At 37.8% G+C, this 23334-nt stretch overlaps 4 protein-coding genes across 12 annotated transcripts; 1 reads left to right on the top strand and 3 right to left on the bottom strand.

The window, feature by feature from the left end:
* Positions 1-1484: 1484 nt before the first annotated feature.
* LOC130745936 (uncharacterized) lies at positions 1485-4300 on the bottom strand. 9 transcript variants are annotated; one of them, XM_057598384.1, is made up of 6 exons: positions 3933-4296; positions 3785-3826; positions 3565-3619; positions 2956-3073; positions 2632-2835; positions 1485-2448 (listed from the first exon to the last, which is right to left on the bottom strand). In XM_057598384.1, exons 3-6 carry the CDS (start codon positions 3576-3578, stop codon positions 2413-2415), a joined length of 372 nt encoding a protein of 123 aa, XP_057454367.1. In that variant the 5' UTR covers positions 3579-3619; positions 3785-3826; positions 3933-4296; the 3' UTR covers positions 1485-2412. The 9 variants fall into 9 exon arrangements, 8 of the variants coding, with proteins under 8 accessions (XP_057454367.1, XP_057454363.1, XP_057454368.1 ...); XM_057598380.1 differs by having other exon boundaries at positions 3271-3619; XM_057598385.1 differs by having other exon boundaries at positions 3785-3857.
* A 7108-nt stretch (positions 4301-11408) lies between these two features.
* On the top strand, positions 11409-12131 carry LOC130744733 (uncharacterized). The gene has a single exon (XM_057596893.1). The coding sequence runs from the start codon at positions 11409-11411 to the stop codon at positions 12129-12131; it is 723 nt and encodes a 240-aa protein (XP_057452876.1).
* A 55-nt stretch (positions 12132-12186) lies between these two features.
* On the bottom strand, positions 12187-15367 carry LOC130745937 (CASP-like protein 3A1). The gene is made up of 3 exons (XM_057598386.1): positions 14842-15367; positions 13761-13896; positions 12187-12782 (listed from the first exon to the last, which is right to left on the bottom strand). The coding sequence occupies exons 1-3, from the start codon at positions 15120-15122 to the stop codon at positions 12567-12569; spliced, it is 633 nt and encodes a 210-aa protein (XP_057454369.1). The 5' UTR covers positions 15123-15367; the 3' UTR covers positions 12187-12566.
* A 4376-nt stretch (positions 15368-19743) lies between these two features.
* On the bottom strand, positions 19744-20854 carry LOC130742641 (uncharacterized). The gene is made up of 3 exons (XM_057594746.1): positions 20618-20854; positions 20312-20374; positions 19744-20083 (listed from the first exon to the last, which is right to left on the bottom strand). The coding sequence occupies exons 1-3, from the start codon at positions 20687-20689 to the stop codon at positions 19892-19894; spliced, it is 327 nt and encodes a 108-aa protein (XP_057450729.1). The 5' UTR covers positions 20690-20854; the 3' UTR covers positions 19744-19891.
* Positions 20855-23334: the final 2480 nt, after the last annotated feature.

Below are 23334 nucleotides of genomic sequence, written 5' to 3' on the forward strand. Positions count from 1 at the left end.
CCCCTAGAGGGCCTACTCCCAAGGGTTACCCGCCAATTGGTGGTCGCCCAGCCTGGAAATTGGAGCCTCCTCTAGCAAGGCCCAACTGGCCCACCAGAGACTTAGGGGTATGAATCATCTGACATATAAATAGCTCAAAATTGTTATTTTATTTCTATGTGAGACTTATTCACATTTGATAGTCCTTTTATAATTATTTGAATAAACATAATAAAATTAACACAAACTTTTTAAAAAATAACACACGAAAAACAAAATGAATATCCCCGTGCATCGCACGGGTAAAAAATACTAGTTTTTGCATATTTACAGAGATTTAAGATAATGATCATGATTTCCTTAACAAACATAATTAATATTGGGTGAATTAACAATTCAGTCCTTAACCATCAAATATATTTACCAAATCCATCCTATTTCAGCTGGTAACTCCCATGGTTTTACTGAAGAAAATTGGGTGCTTATAATTTCAATCAGCAAATAGGTATGATTACTATAACTATAATTATTATACTTACAGTAATCAACTCTTCTGCGGGACTGTGGTGAATTGAAATTTGTTGATGAACATCTATTTCTAACTCTCTTTGTGGTTTTTCCTGGCATTGAAATGTTGTAACCAACTCTCCTGCGGGACCGTGGTGCATTTGAATCCGTGGTGCATTTGAATTTGTTGATGAACCTCTATTTCTAACTCTCTTATAGAAATGTAGTAAACAATTTAAAAATTAACCTATATATTTTATTTATGTCATTATAGCTATAAATTAAAACTTGAATGATAAATCTAAATCCCTAGGAGGTAACCTGATTTTTTGTTGGCTAACTGGCCGTATAAACAGTCTAGTTGATTGGTAACCTCTGTATAAATAAGAAGAAACAACAAAATATTAGACACATACACATACATTGATTTATGCTAAAGTTTAATTTGAAACTTGAAGTGCTAGATGAAAGATATTCTACTTGTCTTCAACAAATTAAATAAGGTACTGCACTGTAGGAGAACTCATAGAGGAAAAAAATAAATCAAACAAACCTCTCAATTTTGAAAACATCTCAGAAAGGGTACCCACGAATGGTGAAGGGAAGTGGATTCAGATCAGATTTTATGTGGGGAATTAATGGACAGAAATGGTTGGCATCACAACACTTATATACAAATCAGTGGTTAGGCCTTAAGAAATAGCACAATGTGGGCTAATAGATAGGTAGGGATATAAAATTATGTAGGTTTTTTTTTGGTATTGTAGGAATGAGCTGGAAATGAATTACATAATTGTACAATTGAGTTATAGGTGTCATTATGAATAGATAGCACAATGCTATGCTATAAATGCAGAAATTGAGCAGCAGGTTTTGTGGATCAAGTACATGTGGTATGGTCATTACTATTATAAATGAGCGTGAATAAACAATAGCTTAATCAATGACATAACTTATAAAAGGTAGAGAGACTGATGATTTAAACTGGAAGCTGAACATAAACTTTTGAACATGGAAGTTATTTAATTAATACATATGGTTGCATTACAGCATTTTCAGGATACATCCAATGCAAACTACATATACCTAAGTACACAACATCAAATTGGAGTGTGTAACTATGCTGGTAGCACAGTGGGAAGTTCTAATTCACCCATCAAAAAGACCTAATAGTAGTAGATGATAATAGTAGGAAAATAGAAAGCCCTTGGTGGCAGTTGTCTTAGAAGACAGTCTTCATCTTTTATAGCAAGAGAGGACAACTAACGTCCTCCATCTTCCATGTAGATAATAAGCTAAGATATGCATCAAGCACCAACATCATCCTCATCATCTGATATGACAATTATGTGAGAATCATCAACCATCTTGTTAAGAACTTCTTCAACTTCAACGTGGGAAACTTCAATCTTCAGATTCTTCTTAGTAGAATTCATAGTCAAGGGAGCCTCTATGCTTTCTTCTCCAAATAATGGCATAGATTTCAGACTAGAGTTGCAATTAGCTCCCTCATGAGGGACTGCGCCAGCATCAGCAGTTGCCTCAATCTTAACTGCTAACAGACATTTGTTGTTCTTGGTAGTCAATTCAACTCCAAACATAGGTGGTTTAGGTTCATGAACCACACAAGAAGTTATGCCGGTCTCTACTGCAGAATTCACAGGCCTCTAGCATCGGTTTGAGACCGAATGGCATCTGGCATATTACCTTCCCCATTAGCATCACGGGCCATATTAGAGAGAGGACTAATCTTTGCAAAAGTACCATCATCCCTACCAGCAAGTCCAGCATCATCTTCTTCATCTGGTTCAAAGTCTATCAGCAACTTCTTGCGTAAATGGTGAGGTCCTTTGTCCTTTGCATTGCTACCAGCCAATGCACTTTTTTCACCAGTCACATTAAGGCTAATCTCACCATCCTCTTCAGTTATGTCCATCTCACTAAAGGGGGAGAGAACTTTGCCTGCAGTTGAAGTGGAAATATATATATCAGTGTAGTTAAATGAATGTAAAAGTTTTCATATTCAATGGATAAAATTGAAACCTCTATAATCATCTAAAATGAAATAAATCCTAGCTATATCATGTAAAATTATAGAATAATAAATTGGATTAGATGAACAATGGGAAGTGAAAATATAAAAACCTGTTTGGGAGTAACTAAGACATCATGTTCATGGAACATTGCAATGATACCAAGGTTAGTACATATCCTAAGAATTTGGAAGCAATCATCTCGGTCATGCTTAACCCTAGAATTGTTGCACACTTTGAATAGCATTTCTTTGCCAGCTAGGCGTTCTTCAATGTCATCTGGGTAATCACCATCAGGAATGACTTTATTCTCAATCTATTACATAAGGAGGCCAAAGTTAGTAATGAACAGTAACATATGTATTGGCTTAACTCATATCAAATATCCTAACAAAATAATATCAGCCCTTAGAGGTCTACATGTGTGTTAGCTTACTTCAATAGTGTTCAGAAGCTTTTCACATGAAAAGCCCGTTAAAAGCTCTGCCTCAAGATCAAATAGCAAGAAGACAGCACTATCTCGCCCATCAAAAACCTCCACTTTAAATCGAAACCTGTTTAGTATAACAATAGCACAATGTTAGTAGTTTTTGATGCTCAATTGAGAAGCATTAATAAGTGTTTGCCGATGAGAAGAAAACTAACTGAAACGTGTTCAACATAAACATATAATGAGCAATAGCTGTGTAAACATTACACAATAAATCAGTATGACTACTCAAGAAACTGATTATTGGTTTAATCACAATACCAGTTTGATAGTTGCATTCACCACAAATAGCCAAAATCTCAGCTGAATTATTGAAAGAAAATACATTCAACAGAATCCTGGGAGCTTCTTCAATTACAACCCTTGATCTATCATTTTCAACCACGCATATATTACCTTATCTTTAGGAGCCTTTCCAATAGCATGTGAGAATATTTGAACGGCTTAGTTAGTGAAAGAAAATAAAGAAAGTGAGGAACAAAATAAAGTGGAAGAAATGGAAGATCTGCAATTGCCATAAAGTCTAGAAATAAATGCTTAGTAAGAGATGATTACAGTAGCAGTAGCATATGTTGGTTCAAAACCTTCTAAAGTATCAAATTCTCCTCAACTGGACAGAGAGACAGAGAAAGAAAGAAGGAAAAGAGTAAATGACAGGGTATTGGCGTGGTGGATATCAACAAAAAAATTCAATTAAAAGCTAATGACAACAATCTAAAACCAATGTCAAAACAGAACAGAACTTGGAAGAAGCAACTTATGAACATCAAGGTACCTGTTTGTTACATTTATACCAACAAATGGAGCCTTGGAAATACTGCGAATCAAATCAAACAACAAATAACAGGCTGTAATCACACATCAAACAGGTTGTAAATGTGTAAATTTACATTAGATCATAGCATAGGTGATAGGAAAACAACCTATAAAGCTTGCTCCACAGCTGTTTGGTAATGTAGATGCAGGTCAATAGTAGCTGCGTCATGTGAACAATAGATAGGATAGGTCAGAGATAACGATGGAGCAGAGAGAGTGATGGCGCCAGAATTCGCGGGTTGAAGATGGAAGTACTCAGTTATCCTAACCCTAGGTGAGTACAACGAAGGAATCCAGCACATAGGGATTGGGCATCGATGCACAAACGCTGGTACAGCTGGCCGGTGAGAGGGGGAAGCTCCTACATCTGTGACTGACGACGCTCCTTCATTGATGCAGTGGCGACGACGGCGGCCGGAAAACACGTGAAGTGGCAAGGAGGTTATGAGTATCCAAATTCCTAACCCTACATGAACAGTAACCTATCATTGAACCAAAGGAGCCCAAATAAGAAATAGGCCCAACAATCAAGCATCTGCAACCAAAAAAAAAATGGTGCACATGAACAGTGCAATTGAACCTTGCATTTTAAGTTAGTAGATTGATTCAGTCTAAGCATAAGCATGCTAAAAAAAATTATTAAAATATTACAAAAAATTAAAGTAAAATATAGTTTTTCTATTTTATTGTTAGATGGAGGGAAAATATTCATTTTACCACAGTTATTGGAAATATGGATTACAATATTCATTCTACATTGTTTACGTGATTGCCCACATTCATTGGAAATATGGATTAGAATGGGGGCTCTAGCTTGGCCAAATTTCATGTCCCACGACCTGAGGAGCTGGATTCAGGAGCAATCGCAGGGTGGATACAATAGTAAATTCATGACGGGAGTTTGGAGCACTTGGCGGTGGAGAAATAGTGTAGTGCTCGAACGCACTAGTCCGTCGACAAGGTTTGGCAGAGAGCTTGTCACTTCCATGATGAATTTACCAAATTTTTTGGACCCAGGGTTATTCACGAATGATGGCAGCAGGTTGTGTAAGGTTTGAATCCCTCCTAGAAATGGTGTTGTCAAGATTAACACCAATGGCAGTTTCAATGAAGTAAATATGTCCATGGGATTTGGGGTTGTGGCTCGTGATGTGGGTGGTGGGTGGTTGTTTGGCATGGAGGGCACGCTCTTGGTGGTAGCCCCTTTGTGGCGGAAGCACTGGCGTTGAAGAATGGTCTAGAGCAAGTGTGATCACGTGGGTACCGCAAGGTGGAAGGCGAGACAGATTCTGGGACCTTGCAGCAACGTTAGAGGAGGTGCAGGCAGATAGATTTGATGAGAATCTAAGAGCTATAAAGCGTTTTTTGAACTATGATTGGGAGGTGACTGTTCGTTGGATCCCTAGAGACTCAAACTCCTTTGCGGATTGCTTTGCTCAAGCAGGGGATGGACTATTCACTCCTTGTGTTAGAGTGCTTGAGGTGTCGTCGTATGAGTTAGAGACTCTCATTTTGAGAGACTCGTTGTTTATTCCTTAATTTCTTTTTTTTTGGACAAAATTCCTTAATTTTTTTGTAGTATGTAATTTTCTGATGAAAAAAAAAACGCAATTAAAAAAAAATGATTCATGGGTCAACCCTTTGATACCGCAACCCATTGAAGAAGACTGAATTAGAAAACTTGAATTTTAGCTTGACCAAAAAAAAAAATTTAGCTTGACCCAATTGCCCCATAAAAGTGGCTTGCTGCGAGCGAGCTGTCTTAAATGGGCCCGACCAGCCCAAATAATAGATCTTGGCTCTACCTCAGTATTGAATATTTATGCAATATTTCTTCAAAAAAATAATATATATATTTATGCAATATGTTGTTGTTGACAAAAAAAATACAATATTTTGTATTGACAAAAATCATACAGTACATTTTCAAATTAATTTATTATTCTGCATACGAGACCAAAAAAAAAAAGATTAATTCAACATAAAATAAATCCTTATGAACGTCATAATTCATAGGGAGTAGTAGTAGTTATACTAGTGATGCATATATTAAAAAGGGTACATCCATAGATAGATAATGTGTGTTTCACAGTTAGTGTGCAATATACCTTTTTCTAAGATGGTATCATTTTTCATTTGTAAAGGCTACGCATCAATAAAATATAAACTTTACTTACTAATTCTCTCTATTCCTTAATATCTGTCATTTTAAGATTGTGCATATGCATTAAGGAATAATATTTAATGTTCTTGTTTTATTAAAATTCTTGGGACAAAGGTGTTTGATGGCTAGAGTGTGATATTGATAGCTTGGACCTGGAGGAGGCAATGAAAGGCTCTGACCTGGGGAGATTTGAGCCACTCTGACCTGGGGAGATTTGTCCCATAAGTGGCTCAAATCCAGGGGATGCTTCATTTGCAGTGGAAGGTCTCGCTGAAAGGTGTTCACAAGGACAGTAACAAAGTTGTTGATATGTTGGCAAAAACAGCTTCTATGGCAGTGGCCTTCTGTGTTATTGATGTCCCTGACCATGAGATGGAATTGCTTTTGCTAAGGGATTCTCTTGGAGTGTTTTAGTTTATTTCTTTGTTTAGTTTTCCGATGTATCGAAAAAAAAAATTATTTAGCTCTCATATCAATTCTAACATTTCAATGTACTTACCTTCATTAAGTTAAGGGTAGAATTGGTAAAACGTAATTAATGGTCCTTTGAAATTGTAAAAAGTGATAATGGCTCTCCTAGGGTTTGGTTGCAAGTCGACGTCTATAGCCTGCATGCCGCGCCGCCGCTGACATCCGGTCGTCTGCCACCGCAATTCCCGAGTCCACGTTCCTATTTCCCCACCTGTGTTCACCAAGGTTTTGGGGTTTCCAGTTTCTGGTTTTCGTTTCAAACCAGTTTTTCATCTCCTGTTTTCGTTTCTGGTTTTCATTTTCTCTGTTTGCAGCCTCTCGTATGCAAGTTTCAAACCAGTTTTTCATCTCATGTTTTAGCAACCTACGGTTGTACGTTGTGTTTCCAGATTGCTCGTCGTTCCACGTCAAGGGCTTGCATGTGGCGCCGCCTCTGACTTCCTGGTCACACCGCCGCAATTCCGAGTCAACGCTACTACTTCCCCACCACGGGTTTGGGGGTTCCAGTCTAGTTTTCTTCTTTTCTTTCACGGTGTTCTGTTTGCACCCTGCTTTCCTCCAGTTTTAGCAACCTCTGCTGTGAGTAGTTGTGTTGTTGTTCCTGATCAATGGAGAACGAATTTGATATTGTGCTTGAAGGTGATGAGAATGAAGTGCTTAACATTGGGGATATCGTGGTCGATCCTCTGCTGGGTGAGGACGTGTGGCTCCTTGGCAAAGTCCTCACCCGTTCCATGGTTGGATTCGGTCCTCTCAGGGCCATGATGATAGGGCTATGGACTTCTCGAAACTGTTTGGAGATGCGGCACGTCGGCACCAATCTATTCTCTTTCCGCTTCAAATCCACTAAGGACCGTGACCTGGTCCTCAAATCTGGACCATGGTTTTTTAATCGATATATGTTGGCGCTGAACAAGTTTGATGCTACTAGTAATCCAATGGAGGTTCCAATGACCCAGGTCCCATTCTGGGTGCAGGTTCACGGCCTGCCTTCGACGTTCAGAACAGAAAAAGTGGCCCGATCACTGGCGAAAGGTTTTGAAGGCTTCCTCGATTGGGATAGACGTCGTGATGGGGAATGCCTTAGAGTCCGAGTTTGGGTGAATATTGGAAAACCTTTACGAAAGGGTCAGATGGTTGCGGTTGCCGGCCGTGCACCTTACAAAGAAATTTTCAAGTATGAAAAACTGTATGATTTCTGCTTCCGGTGTGGACATTTAGATCACCTTATCAAGGACTGTGTGGTGCCGCATGCTTAGGGTGGTATCCCGCATCGGTTTGGGGCTTGGCTTCGTGCTCAATCGAAAAAAGTTGTGAGACCGCGAGGTGGAATCAACAGGCCTGCTGGTGGACCAAGTAGGGTGACCAGGGAGGATGGAAGCAAAAACCGAGAGGGTGTGCAAGACTTGGATGTTGCGCAAAAGATGGCCAAGGAAACTGAGGTGCCAAACGACCCGATTGTTGATCATAAGAAGAAAGCTGTGATGGAGGATGAGGAGTACTACTCGGATGGGAATAAAGAAAATGAGGAACCGAAGGAGAAGCTGATAGGAGTTGCCTTTAAAAGTGCCACTACCTTTGATAAGGAAAACAAGGATTCTTTGTTGGTGAACCAAAGGAAGAGAGCAAGTGTTTTTTCTTCAGCACTTGGCTTGAGCAACACGGGGGTCTCTCCCCCTTTGAAGAAACTTAACTCTGATGGATTGGGATTGGCGGAGACCGTGGAGCGGTCCCGCCCACCTCAATGAGGATCTTGTCGTGGAACTGCCGCGGGCTTGGGAACCTGGAGGCAGAACGGGCTTTGCGTAAGCTCATCCACTCAGAAGCTCTCGACATAACGTTTCTCATGGAAATGAAACTGTATACTTCAGAGATGTTACGTCATCGTGGTATTGGAGGTCTTTCTAACATTTTCCCGGTTTAATGTGGGGGCTGCGGAAGGTCAAGAGTTGGTGGACTTTGTCTCTTGTGGCGATCGGAGGTTGAGGTAACTGTTATTAATGCTTCTTTACATCATATCCTTTTTACTGTAGTCCATTCAGACCATTTGGATGTACCTATGCAGGTTAATGCTATTTATGGTTTCCCTGAGGCTATTAATAAGCCAAGAACGTGGGAGTTCATTCGCCATGCACGCCCCATGGGACTCCAACCATGGTTGTGCCTTGGAGATTTTAATGATATTCTTTCCCTGTCTGACAAGCTTGGTGGTGATCCACCCAATCTGGGGCAGCTTCAGATTGCTAACCAAGCTTGTGTAGATTGTGGGCTTCATCAGGTTCCCTCTACGGGCTATACATTTACTTGGTCCAATAACAAGGTAGGGCCAGGACGGGTGGAGGAGCGATTGGATTATGCTGTAGTGAATCCGGCTTGGTCTGAATTATGGCCGATAAATAAAGTGTCTCATCTTATAAGACATCAATCGGATCATAGCCCAATCGTGTTTCATTGTGGATCTCGTAGCTCTAAGATCCATAGACACAGAACGAGGATGTTCAGATTTGAGGATGTTTGGCTTGAGAGTAGTGAAGAATGCGCAGAAATTGTTACTAAGGGTTGGGATAATCAAGGCCTATCAGCTCTCTCAAAAATTGAGCTAGTGGGGCGTTCCCTTGATGCATGGGGTCGAGAAACGTTTGGGGACTTGCCAAAGAAAATTGCAGATGCAAAGGCTTTACTTCAAAGATTGCAGCAGCAGGTTCAAACTGAGCAAGTGGTGTTGGCATACAGGGAGGCAGAGAAGGCGTTAGATGACTTATTGAGACAAGAGGAGATTGCTTGGAGCCAGAGATCGAGAGCCAATTGGTTGAAGCATGGGGACAGAAACACCAGGTTCTTTCATACAAAAGCGACTCAGCGAAAGAAGAGAAACCTAATTGAGGAAATTCATGATGATCAGGGAAGAAAGTTTGTGAGAGAAGCAAATATCGCTTGTGTGCTGAAGGGGTATTTCCAGAATATTTTTTCAACCTCTGATCCAGTTGGGATTGAGGATGTTGCCTCTCTGGTGGATGGAAGGGTAACTGACGCCCATAGGAGAGTACTATCATTACCGTTCTCTAGAGATGAGGAGGAAGAGGCGTTTTTTCAGATGCACCCAACTAAGGCCCCGGGAGTGGATGGATTTCCTGCGTTCTTCTATCAGAAGTTCTGACCTATTCTAGGTGATGATGTTTCTGAATTCTGTCTCAAGGTGCTTAATGGTGAGACATCGCCAGAGTGCGTTTGTCCCAAGAAGGTTAATCACGGGTAACGCTTTAATAGCATTTGAATGTTTTCACTATATGAAGAAGCATATTTTAGGCAGGAGTGGTATGATGGCTCTTAAGCTAGATATGTCAAAGGCTTATGATCGAGTGGAGTGGCCTTTTTTTGATGAGTATTCTCACTCATATGGGGTTTCCTATGCATTGGGTTAATTTAATTATGGATTGTGTGAGTTATGTTAATTTTTCTATCATGTTAAATGGGAAACCGCAACCAACTTTCGCACCCCAGCGGGGTTTGCGACAGGGAGATCCTCTCTCTCCATATTTGTTTATACTTTGTGGTGAAGTTTTTTCAGCTTTGATCCAAAAATCCATTTTGAGTTCTTCATTGCATGGAATTAAAGTTGCTCGTTCTGCACCTGTAATTTCTCATCTTTTGTTTGCAGATGATAGTGTTCTTTTTGCCCGGGCTAATGTTCAGGAAGCAGAATGTATCAAATCCATTCTGGCAACCTACGAACGAGCTTCTGGGCAGGTAATCAATTTAGATAAGTCTATGTTGTCAGTTAGCCGGAATGTGCCAGAGAATTGTTTTATTGATTTGCAACAGCTGTTGGGAGTAAAAGCGGTAGACAGCTATGACAAATATCTGGGGTTACCCATTATTATTGGGAAATCGAAGAGTAGAATTTTCAGTTTTGTGAAGGAACGAGTGTGGAAAAAACTTAAGGGGTGGAAAGAAAAAACTTTGTCTCGTGCAGGTCGGGAGGTGTTAATTAAAGCTGTGGCGCAAGCCATCCCATCCTATGTGATGAGATTGAGGGTATGATATCTCGTTTTTATTGGGGTGGGGATGTTACTCGTCGTGGTATTCATTGGACTAATTGGAAAACTTTGTGCCAACCCAAACGTATGGGGGGTCTTGGCTTTAGGGATTTTAAATCTTTTAATATGGCTCTTGTGGCTAAGAATTGGTGGCGTATTCAGAATTGCCCGGAATCACTGTTGGGGCGGGTTTTTAAAGCTGTTTATTTCCCTTCTGATAACTTAATTAATGCTAAGAAGGGTTATCGCCCGAGTTATGCTTGGAGTAGCATTCTTAAAACATCATCCATGATCCATGAAGGTAGTTGTTGGAGGATTGGTGATGGTAAACAGGTTCGAATATGGGATGATAATTAGTTGCCTAGCGGACCTCCCATTAATTTTCGTCAAGAGGTTGTTGATGAGCAACAGCTGGTTAAGGTGGCAGATTTACTCCTCCCGAACCATGGTGGATGGAATATTCCTCTTGTTGAGTGGACTTTTTGTCCTACTACAACTGCTCGAATTTTGGCTATACCTATTCGACATCAGGATGCGGCTGATTGTCTTTTCTGGTTGGGCACTGTTGATGGTGTGTACACAGTTAAAACAGGTTATGAGTGGCTTCAACAGTTGGTTAACCATAATTGTTCATCTTCATCACATGAGGTGGGACTTGAACCGGCTCAATGGGAAAAGTTTTGGAAAGCACCGAGTTTACCAAGAGTAAGAGAAGTAGCGTGGAGAGTGTGCACGGAGGCAGTCCCCCGGTGCGTGTAAAGCTTCGCCGGCGTGGTGTTGATGTGGATCCGAGCTGTCCTCTATGAGGTCTAGAGGATGAGACGGTGGAGCATCTTTTTCTGAGTTGTAATGCGAGTCGTGGTTGCTGGTTCGCTAGCAATTTGGGCTTCAGATCTTTAGCAGGTATGAAGATGGCTGAGTTTATGGGTTGGGTTGTGACGGAGATGGAGCTACAAGTGGTGGCTGATGTGCAACGGATATTGTTTTCTATGTGGGAGGCCAGGAATAAACTGATTTTTGAGGAGAAACCTTTGTCTATGGCCTCGATTTTGGCTCGGGCGACTACCCTAGTTTGCCCCCCCCCCCCCCCGTCATCGTTCTTCTTGGCGAATGGTGGGCAGGGTCAAGGGCCAGGGAAGTGGGTCCGTCCTGCGGTTGACATTGTGAAGGTCAACGTGGATGCTGCAGTGGGGAGGGACAAGATGGCGGGGTTTGGTATGGTGGCGAGGGACAACGCCGGTGAGGTGCTCGCGGCTGCTGCAAAATTTGCAACACTTGCTCTTTCTCCAACGGTGGCTGAAGCTTTGTGTCTTAGGTGGGCTATGGAGTTGTCTGTGCATCTTGGCTTCAGACGCGTTCAGTTTGAGACAGATTACTTACCTCTTTTTCAGGCTTGGAAGAAGGCGAATGGAACTTCTTATTTATTTTCAATTATTTATGATTGTCGTAGTTTACTTTCAGCCATTGATTATGTTGATTTTTCTTTTGTTCGCCGCCAAGGGAAATTTTGTGCTGACTATCTTGCCCGACATGCCTTTACCTTTCAGGATGTTGTTTGGATAGAGGAGGGCCCGCCAGGACTTTCTAGTTTTTTGTGTTCCGATATATTGGCATCTATGCCGGATTCTACTTGATTTATAAGATGTTAATTTGTTGAGTTCAAAAAAAATATTAAAATAGTGACAGATATATAGGAACAGAACGAAGAAATATCATTTCTAATATTCCAATTGCAATAGATGGATTATGGAAAATGTTATTAAACCTTCCTGCACTTCAGATTATTGTCCTAAGGACATACTTATAATAAGACAAAGATTGTTCATATAACAATCGTATTGCCATTGCCATATATATACTTATACATTCACAGATCACAAGCCTTCACCAAGGTGGATCATTGAACAAGAGGATACAAGGCTTTCATAATAACATTACCAGAAAGAGCATCTTACAACAAAAGATGTATTAAGGAGTGGTGGTTATAGGATAGGGTTCATTGTATATATATGGAAAATATAGTTTCACATGATTTAATATGTCACAATTTTTTAGGAAAATTAAGCAATTCAGTGTTGGGAGAGCCATATTATGTCTTGGACAGCTGACGTGGCAAGCAAAAAACAACTGATGAAAGTGAAGACTATTGATATGGCAACATGGTCACAGAACTTGTGCAAAGGTTTGCAAAAATTTGGCAGTGCTGTGTGTCTAATTCCTGTGCGATTCAGGTTGGTCACTCCAGATGAAGCCGATCCAGCACTCATCAATGCATAAGCAAATACCTGCAATTTTAATTGCAGTTATTAACAATGAGGCCCACTTACCTTGAAGAAGACAATGTTCATGATTAACCCTCAAGTCCTAAATTTACAGTAATTAATGCCACAAGCTCACAATGATAGCAAGAACAGATACTGAAGGTGAAAGGTAACATAAATAAATGGTGCATGTAATACATTTATGTTAGGTAAGAGCTACTTCTCCTCATCACTATACATTCCACCTAATGCATTGTGTCTGGTTTACTATGTTTGTTTGGATGCACACAATTCAAAGCGAAATAACTTAAGAAGCTCAACTTTACAGCTTCTCCAGAGAAGTGATTATCATTTGGATAGATATCAAAAGAACACTTATTAAAGATTATTTAGTAAATAAGTTCTAATAAGTGTTTTTTGTCAGTATCAAAACGAGCTCTACCACATAACCAAACAAACTACTATATTAACTGATCAACAATTTAGTGTATGTTGGTTTTCAATTGAAAATTACGTTTGGTGCATATGAATGCCCAATCTCAAATTCCAAGGACTTCAATATGAAAGAGGCTTCTAACCTCTGTTGGCATTCAGTTGGGGTCAACTGAAAACTATACATATTGTACCGTTGTTGGCATAATTATAGACAGAATAGACCTCATTTTCCATACTGATTGACTCTAGAAAATTTTGCATGTTACTTCTAACCTTATGTTTTGATACTCCTATATATTGACACTAGTGTAAAAGTACATCAAAATGCACTTCAAGACAAAAGTAAACAACATTCTTCTTGTGGATTGTGATGAAAACTCGTTCATTTACACTATTCAACTGATATTCAAACACACACTTAATTGACAGCTTTGGAACCGAATGAGTAAGTAAGTCTAAAGATGTGATCTTACTCCTCCACTTTTCATCACCAATATCACATTTTGTATTTTATTTATGAATTAAATTTGAGCACAAGAACCTTAAAAATATATGTGCTATATATACCTGATCCCCAGCAAAAATAAGCCATGCATGATTTCTGGAAGGAATCAAAGAAGACATCCTGAGAAATCTTGATGAGCCAATGAGTAGTTGCAGGAAGGAGTGAGCCGCAACTGCAGCAGAAACCCCAACAAGATATCTGCCCAAGATAAAAAATCAATAAACCTACTTACTAATTTATAAAATTAAATTGATTAAAAAAGTTTAGATCATTCACACAAAGAGTTTATACTGTATAGTTTCCACTTCAAGTTGTAAACTACTAAACATGAAATTTAAGTGTATATAATATACAAGCTATGTAAATGTACCAGCAGTCAAAACCCAAATTCCAAAAGCTACAAAACTGAAGAGAATAATATTACATCATGATAATACAAAACAATAGCTATAGTTTATAAAATTTACTAAAATCTAAAAAGACATCGGTGGAAAAGGGACAAAAACAAACATAAAGAAAAGTGTAAAACCAAATGAAAAGAATCAAAAGATAGAAAAAAAGGAGGATAACGCCATCACGGGCCTGACACTGTTCACTCAAAGACAAACAAACACCGCCAATGACCCATAAATTACGGTCAATTTTGTCCACAACCCCAGTTACCAAAGAATGTAAGAATATTCAATAACAAATGCAAACTGTGATGACCATGAACATTGATCTGTTTGGTTACCGAGAAAATGCAGCAAAAGAAAGGAACATGCAAGAAAATGTAGCAGCAACATTTTTCTTAATATGAATATGATCAAAACCCCATATTCAGAATTTAAATCGACCTTTTCTTAATGAAGTTATAATTTTCTTCAGATTATTCTCACTTTAAGAAACAGAATTTTGGTTAGTTCAGAAACACAATAGACATTGCTTCTTTTTTTTTCCTTTTTCTCTCTCCTAGAAAAACAAACTGAGTGGAAAAAAATCATTCAAAAAAAAAGAGGAAGAAATTAACAAACCCATTTGTCCAGAAACATTCACTCATGCTAGCATAACAAGAAGAAAAAAACTAAAAAGAAAAATTTTCATCCAGTTTCAACATCAAAATGAGAAGGAAGCAGATCATGAGAGAAAATGGAAGAAGCTTACTCGTAAGACTCAGAGAAGGACCATTTGGAGTGAACAGGTAAGCGAAAGCCATAGATGGAAACTGAGCTAGCTTGCTTAGCTGTCACCATTAACGAGAGAGAAACCACAGAGGTGGCCATGCAGAGCGCCCTCAGGGACAACTGTATCGCCTCTGCCCTCCGGCGCCGGCGAATCTCAGCGGCGGCTCCGACGAGGGAGCCGCTTATTGTACCACTGTTCTCTATAGCTACCACCTTTGAGTCCTGTAGGGCCTCCTCTGGTGTTTTCTGCTCGCTCACCATCTTTCCAAGCTTCTGCTCTGTTTTCTCTTTTTCTATTTTTTAATGGAAATGGTGTTTTCTATGTTGAAGGTTACACTGTGTGTGTGTGAGAGAGAGAGAGAGATAGAGAGAGAGAGATGAAGGTTGTGGGGATGTGTGAATGAATGAGCTTTAGGTGATGCAGGTTGTTGTTATATGTTATGTTGAGAGAGTGAGACAGAAGGTGAAATTTGTGTGTGTTGTGCAATCCCATGGGAGCTTACCTACGATCGATTTGTAGCTGTACATTTATACATGTATATACTATATAGTATATATTATATTCCTAAGTTGGTCATGTATACATTTTTTATTTTCTAAATCATATGATTCAGTTTTTGTCTTCTCTTATAAAATTAAGCTCTTGTTGCACATTTGATTTATGTGAGCTTACATATGGACAAATGAAAAGAGACTGTATATTAGATGTTCAGCGTTACTACATATAACTGAACAAAAGTGCAAGAAACACAAGAATAGGACATTTAAAATTTTGTAAAGGAATCAATGATTCACAACTTTTGTCTCGTAACAAAGAGAATTTTTATGAGATGATTTGAAAGGTGGGATACGGCATGAAGTTTTGGTTGAAATCTTTAAATAATTCTAAGAATTATGAAAATATATATATATATATATATTCATTCATCTCCCTTTTTAAGTAGATATGGTAATAGAAATGAGAGATGTAATCTTTAAAGATTTAATATGTACCAAGTTTTTACTAGTGTAACTTTGAACTCCTAAAACTCAAACTCATGTGCATAGCAAGTAGCATATGGTGATGAAATCCTTTCATGCCAATTGTCCAAAGCTATGAAGCACAGACACCGTACACGACACGACAATGGCACCGCGGCACAATTAAAATCCAAAAAACAAGACACGAGTATATATATATATATATATATATATATATATATAAATTCCTTGGTATTTTTTTATGAAGCTCTTGTCATAAAGCTTAGAAAATTGCTTTGATGTTTTCTTTGTAAAAATGCTAATTATCTACAATAGGAGCTAATCTATCAACTGGTTTTCACTCCTTTATTGATCATCATCATTGAAAATGTCTTTGAATCTGGTTCTTCAAGTAATAAATTAACAATTTATTTCATGCTTCACTCTTAAAAATTATATACTCTGGAATATTTTTTAAAAAATAAAAGTATTCTAGAGGTGTCTAACTAAGAAGAGGTGTCAGCTCAAGTGTCTGAGCCGAAAAAAAATATTTTTTTAATCAGACACTGCAAGGAAGTGTCTGACACGTGTCGTGTAGATGTCGTATGAGTGTCAATGTCCGACACCGGGACACGACATATGTGATAGGTGTCTGTGCTTCATATGTCCAAAGCAATAAGGGTAAGTGGGTAACTAAAAAAATTGAAAATCGTGGTGTTTTGTTGCAGTTTTAGTATCAAGCGTTAGCGTAATTGCGTCCGCCATTACAATTAGCGGTTTTCAGTTAAGTGTTGTTACACCTGTCGTAATTTACTACTTGTATAAAACAGACAAAAGTGCAAGAAACACAAGAATAGGACTTTAAAATTTTGTAAAGGTAATCAATGATCCACAACTTTTGTCTCGTAACAAAGAGTATTTTTATTAGATGATTTGAAAATGTGGGATAGGACATGAAGTTTTAGTAGAAATTTTTAAATAATTCTAAGAATTATGAAAGAAAGAAAAATGTATACACATTCATTCATCTCCCCTTTTAAATAGAGATGGAAATAGAAATGAGAGCTGTGATTTTTAGGGATTTTACCTAATATGTACTATTTATATAAAATGATAGTTATACTGTAGTAAGAGCATCTCCAACGGGGGTTGCTTAAATCCAGTTGGCAACTTAAGCAACGTTGCTTATTTTGGAGCACCACTGGAGCAACATGACGTGGTAGTTGGGTTGCTTAAATTTAAGCAACGGTTGCTTATTTTCTCACTCCTTACTTTTTGATTAAAAAATCATATTTTCTCTTTCATTCATGTACTTGTATAGTGTCATTACCTTGAAATAATATAAATATAAGAGGTATAATGGGACCCAACTAAAAGTAAACTAAGCAACCGTGGTTGAAGCGAATTCTGCTTGGGTTGCTTAAATCCTATGTGTCAGTCTGGACCCACCGAAATAGTTTTTAAGCAACCCAACTAGCAACTATGCATTGGAGATGCTCTAACTCACATTGTATAAAATGTATTTGCAAAAAATGGCAGTTTAAACCGCCATAATGATAAAGGTTATTTTGAGACTTGGGGTCAGAGACCTATTAGAATACTAGTGTGAGGACTCTATAAATAGGGAACTCATTGTAACATCTCAGTATTTTTTCATTATGATTGACTATTCAAATCAATATTCTAATTCCTCTGTTTGTTATGTTTGGGATCCTCTGCAGGATATGTATGTTGCTTACAAGACCACCATAAATGTTATCTTTGGCAAAAATATCGTGATGAATTGTTGTCTTATCAGCTAAAAAACATAACACCACACTCAATAGCATTTGCAATGTCCATTTCTAAGAACTAATTAACACAAAGCATCTTCTTTTGATTATTTTTACTGAAAATATTGAGCAAGAAAACTAAAAGAAAATGGAACCATGACTTCTCTCTCCATACAAAGATTAAATGTGACTTCTTAACTAGTAAAATTGAGTATTCTATCCTTTGAAGATATACAAGGAACTGGACATTTGATACTAGCTAGAGCAGCGAGGACAAAAAATAATTTCAACATTAACCTTATATTTCATAAGTTTTTGTCCATGCTCTCTTTCTTCGTCACTTGATTCCTTAATGAACATGTTTTCCACCTAACAGCACACCAAAATGAAAACTCAATTGAGCAATGAATGAAACAACAGGGGAGAGGAAGCATGTGGGATTAGCACTGCAACTTATGTTAGCAATTGAGCAATGAATGTTAGTTTTGATCTCTTAGCGCTCCGAATCAACTCCATTGGTTTCTTTCATACAGCCGAAATTGGCTGTTTTCAACTTTTTGCATTCTGATTAGCTCTTGGTCTGGTTGATCATGTGGCCTTCATTTGCTAGTTTTCACCTTTTGCCGATTATCCATCAACATTTCCTTTTCTCGACAAAATTATATATTTCCACCAACAATTGCAAGGAACAAAAAAAAAAACTGACTGCTGGGATAGTGTACTCTTTTGAGTTTTGACATTCATCCATCATGGAAGCACACTTGCCTAGTAAAAATTCTATGCCCCTTGACTGATTGTAGTTTGGTAGTATATCTGAATTCTGATTATGGACTATTATGGACTGTTATGGACTATTATGGACTGTTATGGTCTTATGGATACTACTTACTAGGGAAATCTTTGCTTTTATTTTTGTTGATTGTGGTCTTTAAGTCAAGAAATTTAGTATCTGTTTGAGGGGTAGAAATGGAAGGTACTTGAAAACTGCTACTTAAGGTCACTTTGGAAGAAATGACCCTGACTTTATATATTTACCTAGGAGGTCTTGAAGTGTTATTTAAGTTAACACTGTTTCAATACAGTAGCTGTTGCCTTGAATATTCTGCTTGAAAGTCAATTATCATTATTGAATGATTTCATCAGTTATCTTGTGATTTAGTGTTGCTTACTGGTGTTTGTGCTGTGACTTGCTCTGGTGTATGTATTGGGTCGCAACTAATGAAGATTATAGAAATCATTGTTGGTTTTACATGTGATCATATATATGTGGTATTATCTCCGGTGATGAAGTTAGTTATGAATTGTAATTTGGAAATGCTAATTTAGGTGATGAGTTAGATCCTTTGTTGGTTTCTTGAGACTCTTGACTTGAGTTGTTGAGTATCATACTGGCTTGACAATACCTTTGACATCGTGTTGCTATGCATTTTGGGATGGATCAAAGACACTCCTAGCAGTCCTTATCCATTCCAAAATGCACAATATATGGGATGTACTACCAAGCCTACACGATAGCCACAAAGATAGTCACCAAGTCAGACCCTCAAGGAACAAGCAAAGAACTCTAACTCATAGCCAAAATTAGCATTGTCATAATTCGAAACTTGAAATATTAGCGTCGGTTGTTCGAACAATGTGAATATCGTAGTGTCTGACCTACATGACCAACACTAAGATACTAGCTTCGAGTCATTTAATGTGGGACATGATGTTGACACTAAATTGGTTTAGTGTCCGCTTTTAGCTCCTTAGCATTGGCTTTTAGCCAAACTGAGGCTAATAGAACTTATTCTTGTTGTAGATTGTCATTAATCCTTCAACCCCTACAAGGAGGAAGAGGAGTTCTTAAGCTTCTTCTTTTTTTCCCTTTATGTTGATGTTTTTTAGTTTTTATATGTGCAGATATCATAGGAAGATTGGCCTACTAGTTGTACATGCTAACACCAAGGCAATCCCATTATCCATTGAGTCATGAAGTTGTGCAGACACAGAGTCATGCCTTTCACAAAAAATGAAAAGCATTATGCATGTGGTTAACATATGAGACTTGAATGGAAATCACTTCTGACCAAATGACTAGTGTTCCCCCACATCCCTTAAATCCCACCCAATCCTTCACCCCCAAATTAAACTCCTACCCTTATAAAAAATAAAGAAAAGGTAAAAATTTATTGCAATGTCACCAATGTGCATTCGATCAGTAATTAATTTGCAGTTACATTATTAGCAACATTGGTATTACAACATCACTTAAGTCTTTGAAAAAGAGGGACAAATTTACAAGGATATAACGCAAAATCAAAATGGTGCAGAAAGGGGCTCTTTTAGGCTAACATGAAAATGGTTTTCAACAGAGCACGAGCATTGGCAATGGCAGACTTTCTCATCAGCCACAGCCTCAGACTTCTCTGTGCAATCTATTAGCTTCTCAACAGGGCCTCCATTTTCATCCATATGCGACGTCACCTCCATTATTGGATGTACAAGCCCCTTCATTAACAAGTGTTATTCCATTCATAACAAAAGTCGTCAATAAGAGGAAAATGTTGGGTAAACACTTAACATGTCATAGACACACATAGTGAGAAATGAAGAGAAATAATTGATGTGATGGTATGGGGTCTGCATTGTATAAATGTGTAAAAATCATAAGTGACATTTAAAAAATTCTCCTAATTAAGCATGTACTATACGTCCTCCTAGCTTGGGAAAATATACCTCAACAAATACAGCTGAAGCTTCACTTGGTTCCAACTTCTGAACTACCTCTGCAGCTACTTCCTGTTTTAAGCAAGAGAAATTATCAACATAAAACTTGATCGATGTCTTTTTTATGTACATGTTAACGAAAATGATTGCTGAACATGCTCATATATACAACAGACATAAGAATTAGCGGCGGTGCGCTAATGCATATGTTTGATGTATGTATGCAAAATCTGAATGTCTACCTATAATTAGCTCATATGTTAATTCACTTCTGTTATTGATCAGTGATGAATAGTGAAGGGAGAAATTACATACCCTTGCTTGGGTGAGCTGCACTTGACTTAGAGTCTTAGGCTCCAGTTCAATGATGCAAGAGGCATTTGCCATAGGTAACAAAGAAACAAAGATCAAATCACAAGATTCCAGAGTAAAAAATTCGATAAGCAATTGCAGCTAGCCCATTACCAAAAAGCTATGTCTCTTCACTTAGGCTGTTTCCAGATTAGCCAATATATTTATAACCAATGAGAAGTATGGTGTTTTCAATACATTCACGGGGTCTTTTGGTTTGGGGAAAAAAGTTTGTGGCCATAACCAAAGTAAACTTAGATGGACCCTTTCACATCCCGTGCATGGCACGGTTAAGGACAAAGTTTCAACCTCGATTGTGATATCACTGTTGGGAAAGCCGAAGAAAAAATAAAATACAATCACAACACAATAAAATTACGTGGAAACTCTAAAATTGGAGAAAAAACCACGACCGTTGCCTAAATCGGCAACCAGTACAACCACACTCTCACAAAGCAAATATTTAAACTAAGTCAAATATAAGCTTAAAGTGTTACCGACGGAGGCATCTAAAAACAACGAACATAGGTCCAATATATAGCCTTGGTCTCCCCCTTACTTCACCACACTAAGCCATGTGAGACTTCTCCAATAGCTAATTTTTAACCTCCTTCTTTATTTTAAAAACTTTGCAATATGAGACTTGACAATCAACCCCAACAATCAAATGCTCTTAAATGCCATTTAACATCTCAAAGTCTACCATTGGTTTGATTGTAACATTAGACAAAGGGAAAACGGTGCACACATGCACATCAGTCATCAGGTCTTCACTCATCTCTGTTTTTAGAATCAATTCTGAAACCTAGAAGCGGTAAATAAAAACTTCTTCTCGAAATTAATTCTGACATATTGTAGAAGAATTTTCAAACATACACTAAAAAATTAAATATCTTTGGCAACTGAAGAAACAAAATTGTAATCACATTCAGAATAACACAGACAAATGTCATGAGCTTTAATTTAATACAGACTCCGGCAATGGAATCAATCTTACACATTGAAAATTTAGCTGTAAATTTATATCTCCTATATTTATAATCATAATACAGGATAAGTGGATAACAGAACAAACAATGAAAGTAAATATGACAATTTTTTTAAAATTTTTTGGGTTTTATTCAGCATTAATATATCTGATTTAATACAGACTGTGGATATTGTTTTGGTCAAAAATATAATTTTTTTTTGGGTCAACAGTCAAAAATATATTGGCTTAATACATTATTGACAAAAAGTTAGGCCCAAAGAGGTGCACGTACGGTTTTGATAATTTTGTACGAATCAATAATTTTTGGGCTTGATTATGACTCACAATCGGGCTATGCATATCTCGAACCTTATTTTTTAAATGGGTCTAATTATGGAACTTTGTTTTGTCTGAAAAAAGAATAATAACGATGTGCTAATTGACCAAAAAAAAGATGTGATCACACCTCTAAAGCAACCGATGATTCTAAACACATGTCCTGACTCGTGGTGCTGACCAGAGCTGAATTTATCGAAATTTTTATTCATCGGTAAAAGACGTTAGATGTGCTCGTGTTCTAATTCTCTAAAGAGATGAAGCACAGTTTCTTCAAAAAAAAATGAGAAAGCGTGGAAATGAGATATATGAAAATTTAAATTCAATCCTGCCATACATAGTCAAACCAAACTGTGTATAGAGTTGTAGCCAAACCTGCCATACATAGAATATGGCCTTTTGCATTTTAATTTGTAGCAAGCAACCTTAATTATTTTATAGAGTGATGATATATAATCAAACCATTGATGTGATACTTATTCAACAGCTTAAGCTTTTGGGATAAGTGGTTGTTTGACATGGTATTAGAACCAATGGTTGTTTGATCATGGGCCTGAGCCCCTATCCTAGATCCATTTGTAGACTCCCCATATTTGGGTCACCCGTTTCATTCCACGCTTCAGATGTTTAACACTGGGCGTGAGAGAGTGTGTTAGAGTCTTACATTGGTTAGAGATATAGCCAAGCAAGTGCTTATATTCTAACACCTATTCATTGACTTAACTAACCGGGTCATATACATATATATATAATTTTTATTTCATGTGGAAATCGATAGGTAAGAATAATATAGTAGGTGATAGCTGTAGTTGAAAATCTAGGTCTATATGAACCTACTTAGCTCTCTAGTCTCTATATCTCTGTCTCAATTTTAATTTAAACCTAGTAGCTGTTATTTTTCGTATGCATATGCCTTGGTTTTCCTCCTTAATTTATGTCAATGACATACATTATAATTAATCAAACAGTAATGATATATACACACCTCATTTTTAAAACACTTCATTTCCACATCTTTTTGTTTCTATCTATATTCTGTTATCATCTATCATATCACATATTTTCTCTCTCTTACTCTTTCTTTTCTTCCTATCTCTCTCATCATTTCACCTCTTCCACCTCAAAAGAGAGGTGTGTAAGTAACATTACTCTTTCCTTAGCACGTGAAGCCAAGATTCAAAATGACAGCATGTTCCTTCTTCAAGTCTCTTCCTCGTTCCCTCTCTCAATTTGACCTTAGGCCTTAGCCATTTCTGTTCTAATGCAACTGGGCACTGGCGGCCACACTTATACAATGGTTTTTTTAATTAACTGGTCTAATTCAAGTAGAAGCAAAATTAAGGCTCAAGATGCAGGTACATCAATTTGGATCAAA

The sequence above is a fragment of the Lotus japonicus genome, chromosome 3 (genome assembly GCF_012489685.1).
Source record: "Lotus japonicus ecotype B-129 chromosome 3, LjGifu_v1.2".
NCBI lineage: Eukaryota > Viridiplantae > Streptophyta > Magnoliopsida > Fabales > Fabaceae > Lotus > Lotus japonicus.

Bases quoted from the DNA above. Each gene is read 5' to 3' on its own strand.
- LOC130745936 (XM_057598378.1), bottom strand. From the start codon at position 3,994: ATGACGCAGCTACTATTGACCTGCATCTACATTACCAAACAGCTGTGG. The intron at 3,074-3,784 runs GTACCTTGATGT...TATACTAAACAG, and splicing joins GGTATAAATGTAACAAACAG to GTTTCGATTTAAAGTGGAGG. The intron at 2,449-2,631 runs GTTTTTATATTT...CTTCAACTGCAG, and splicing joins TCTTAGTTACTCCCAAACAG to GCAAAGTTCTCTCCCCCTTT.
- LOC130744733 (XM_057596893.1), top strand. From the start codon at position 11,409: ATGGCTGAGTTTATGGGTTGGGTTGTGACGGAGATGGAGCTACAAGTG.
- LOC130745937 (XM_057598386.1), bottom strand. From the start codon at position 15,122: ATGGTGAGCGAGCAGAAAACACCAGAGGAGGCCCTACAGGACTCAAAG. The intron at 13,897-14,841 runs GTAAGCTTCTTC...TATCTTGGGCAG, and splicing joins TCCTTCTCTGAGTCTTACGA to ATATCTTGTTGGGGTTTCTG. The intron at 12,783-13,760 runs GTATATATAGCA...TTAAAATTGCAG, and splicing joins TTATTTTTGCTGGGGATCAG to GTATTTGCTTATGCATTGAT.
- LOC130742641 (XM_057594746.1), bottom strand. From the start codon at position 20,689: ATGGCAAATGCCTCTTGCATCATTGAACTGGAGCCTAAGACTCTAAGT. The intron at 20,375-20,617 runs GTATGTAATTTC...TGCTTAAAACAG, and splicing joins TGCAGCTCACCCAAGCAAGG to GAAGTAGCTGCAGAGGTAGT. The intron at 20,084-20,311 runs GTATATTTTCCC...TTGTTAATGAAG, and splicing joins CTTCAGCTGTATTTGTTGAG to GGGCTTGTACATCCAATAAT.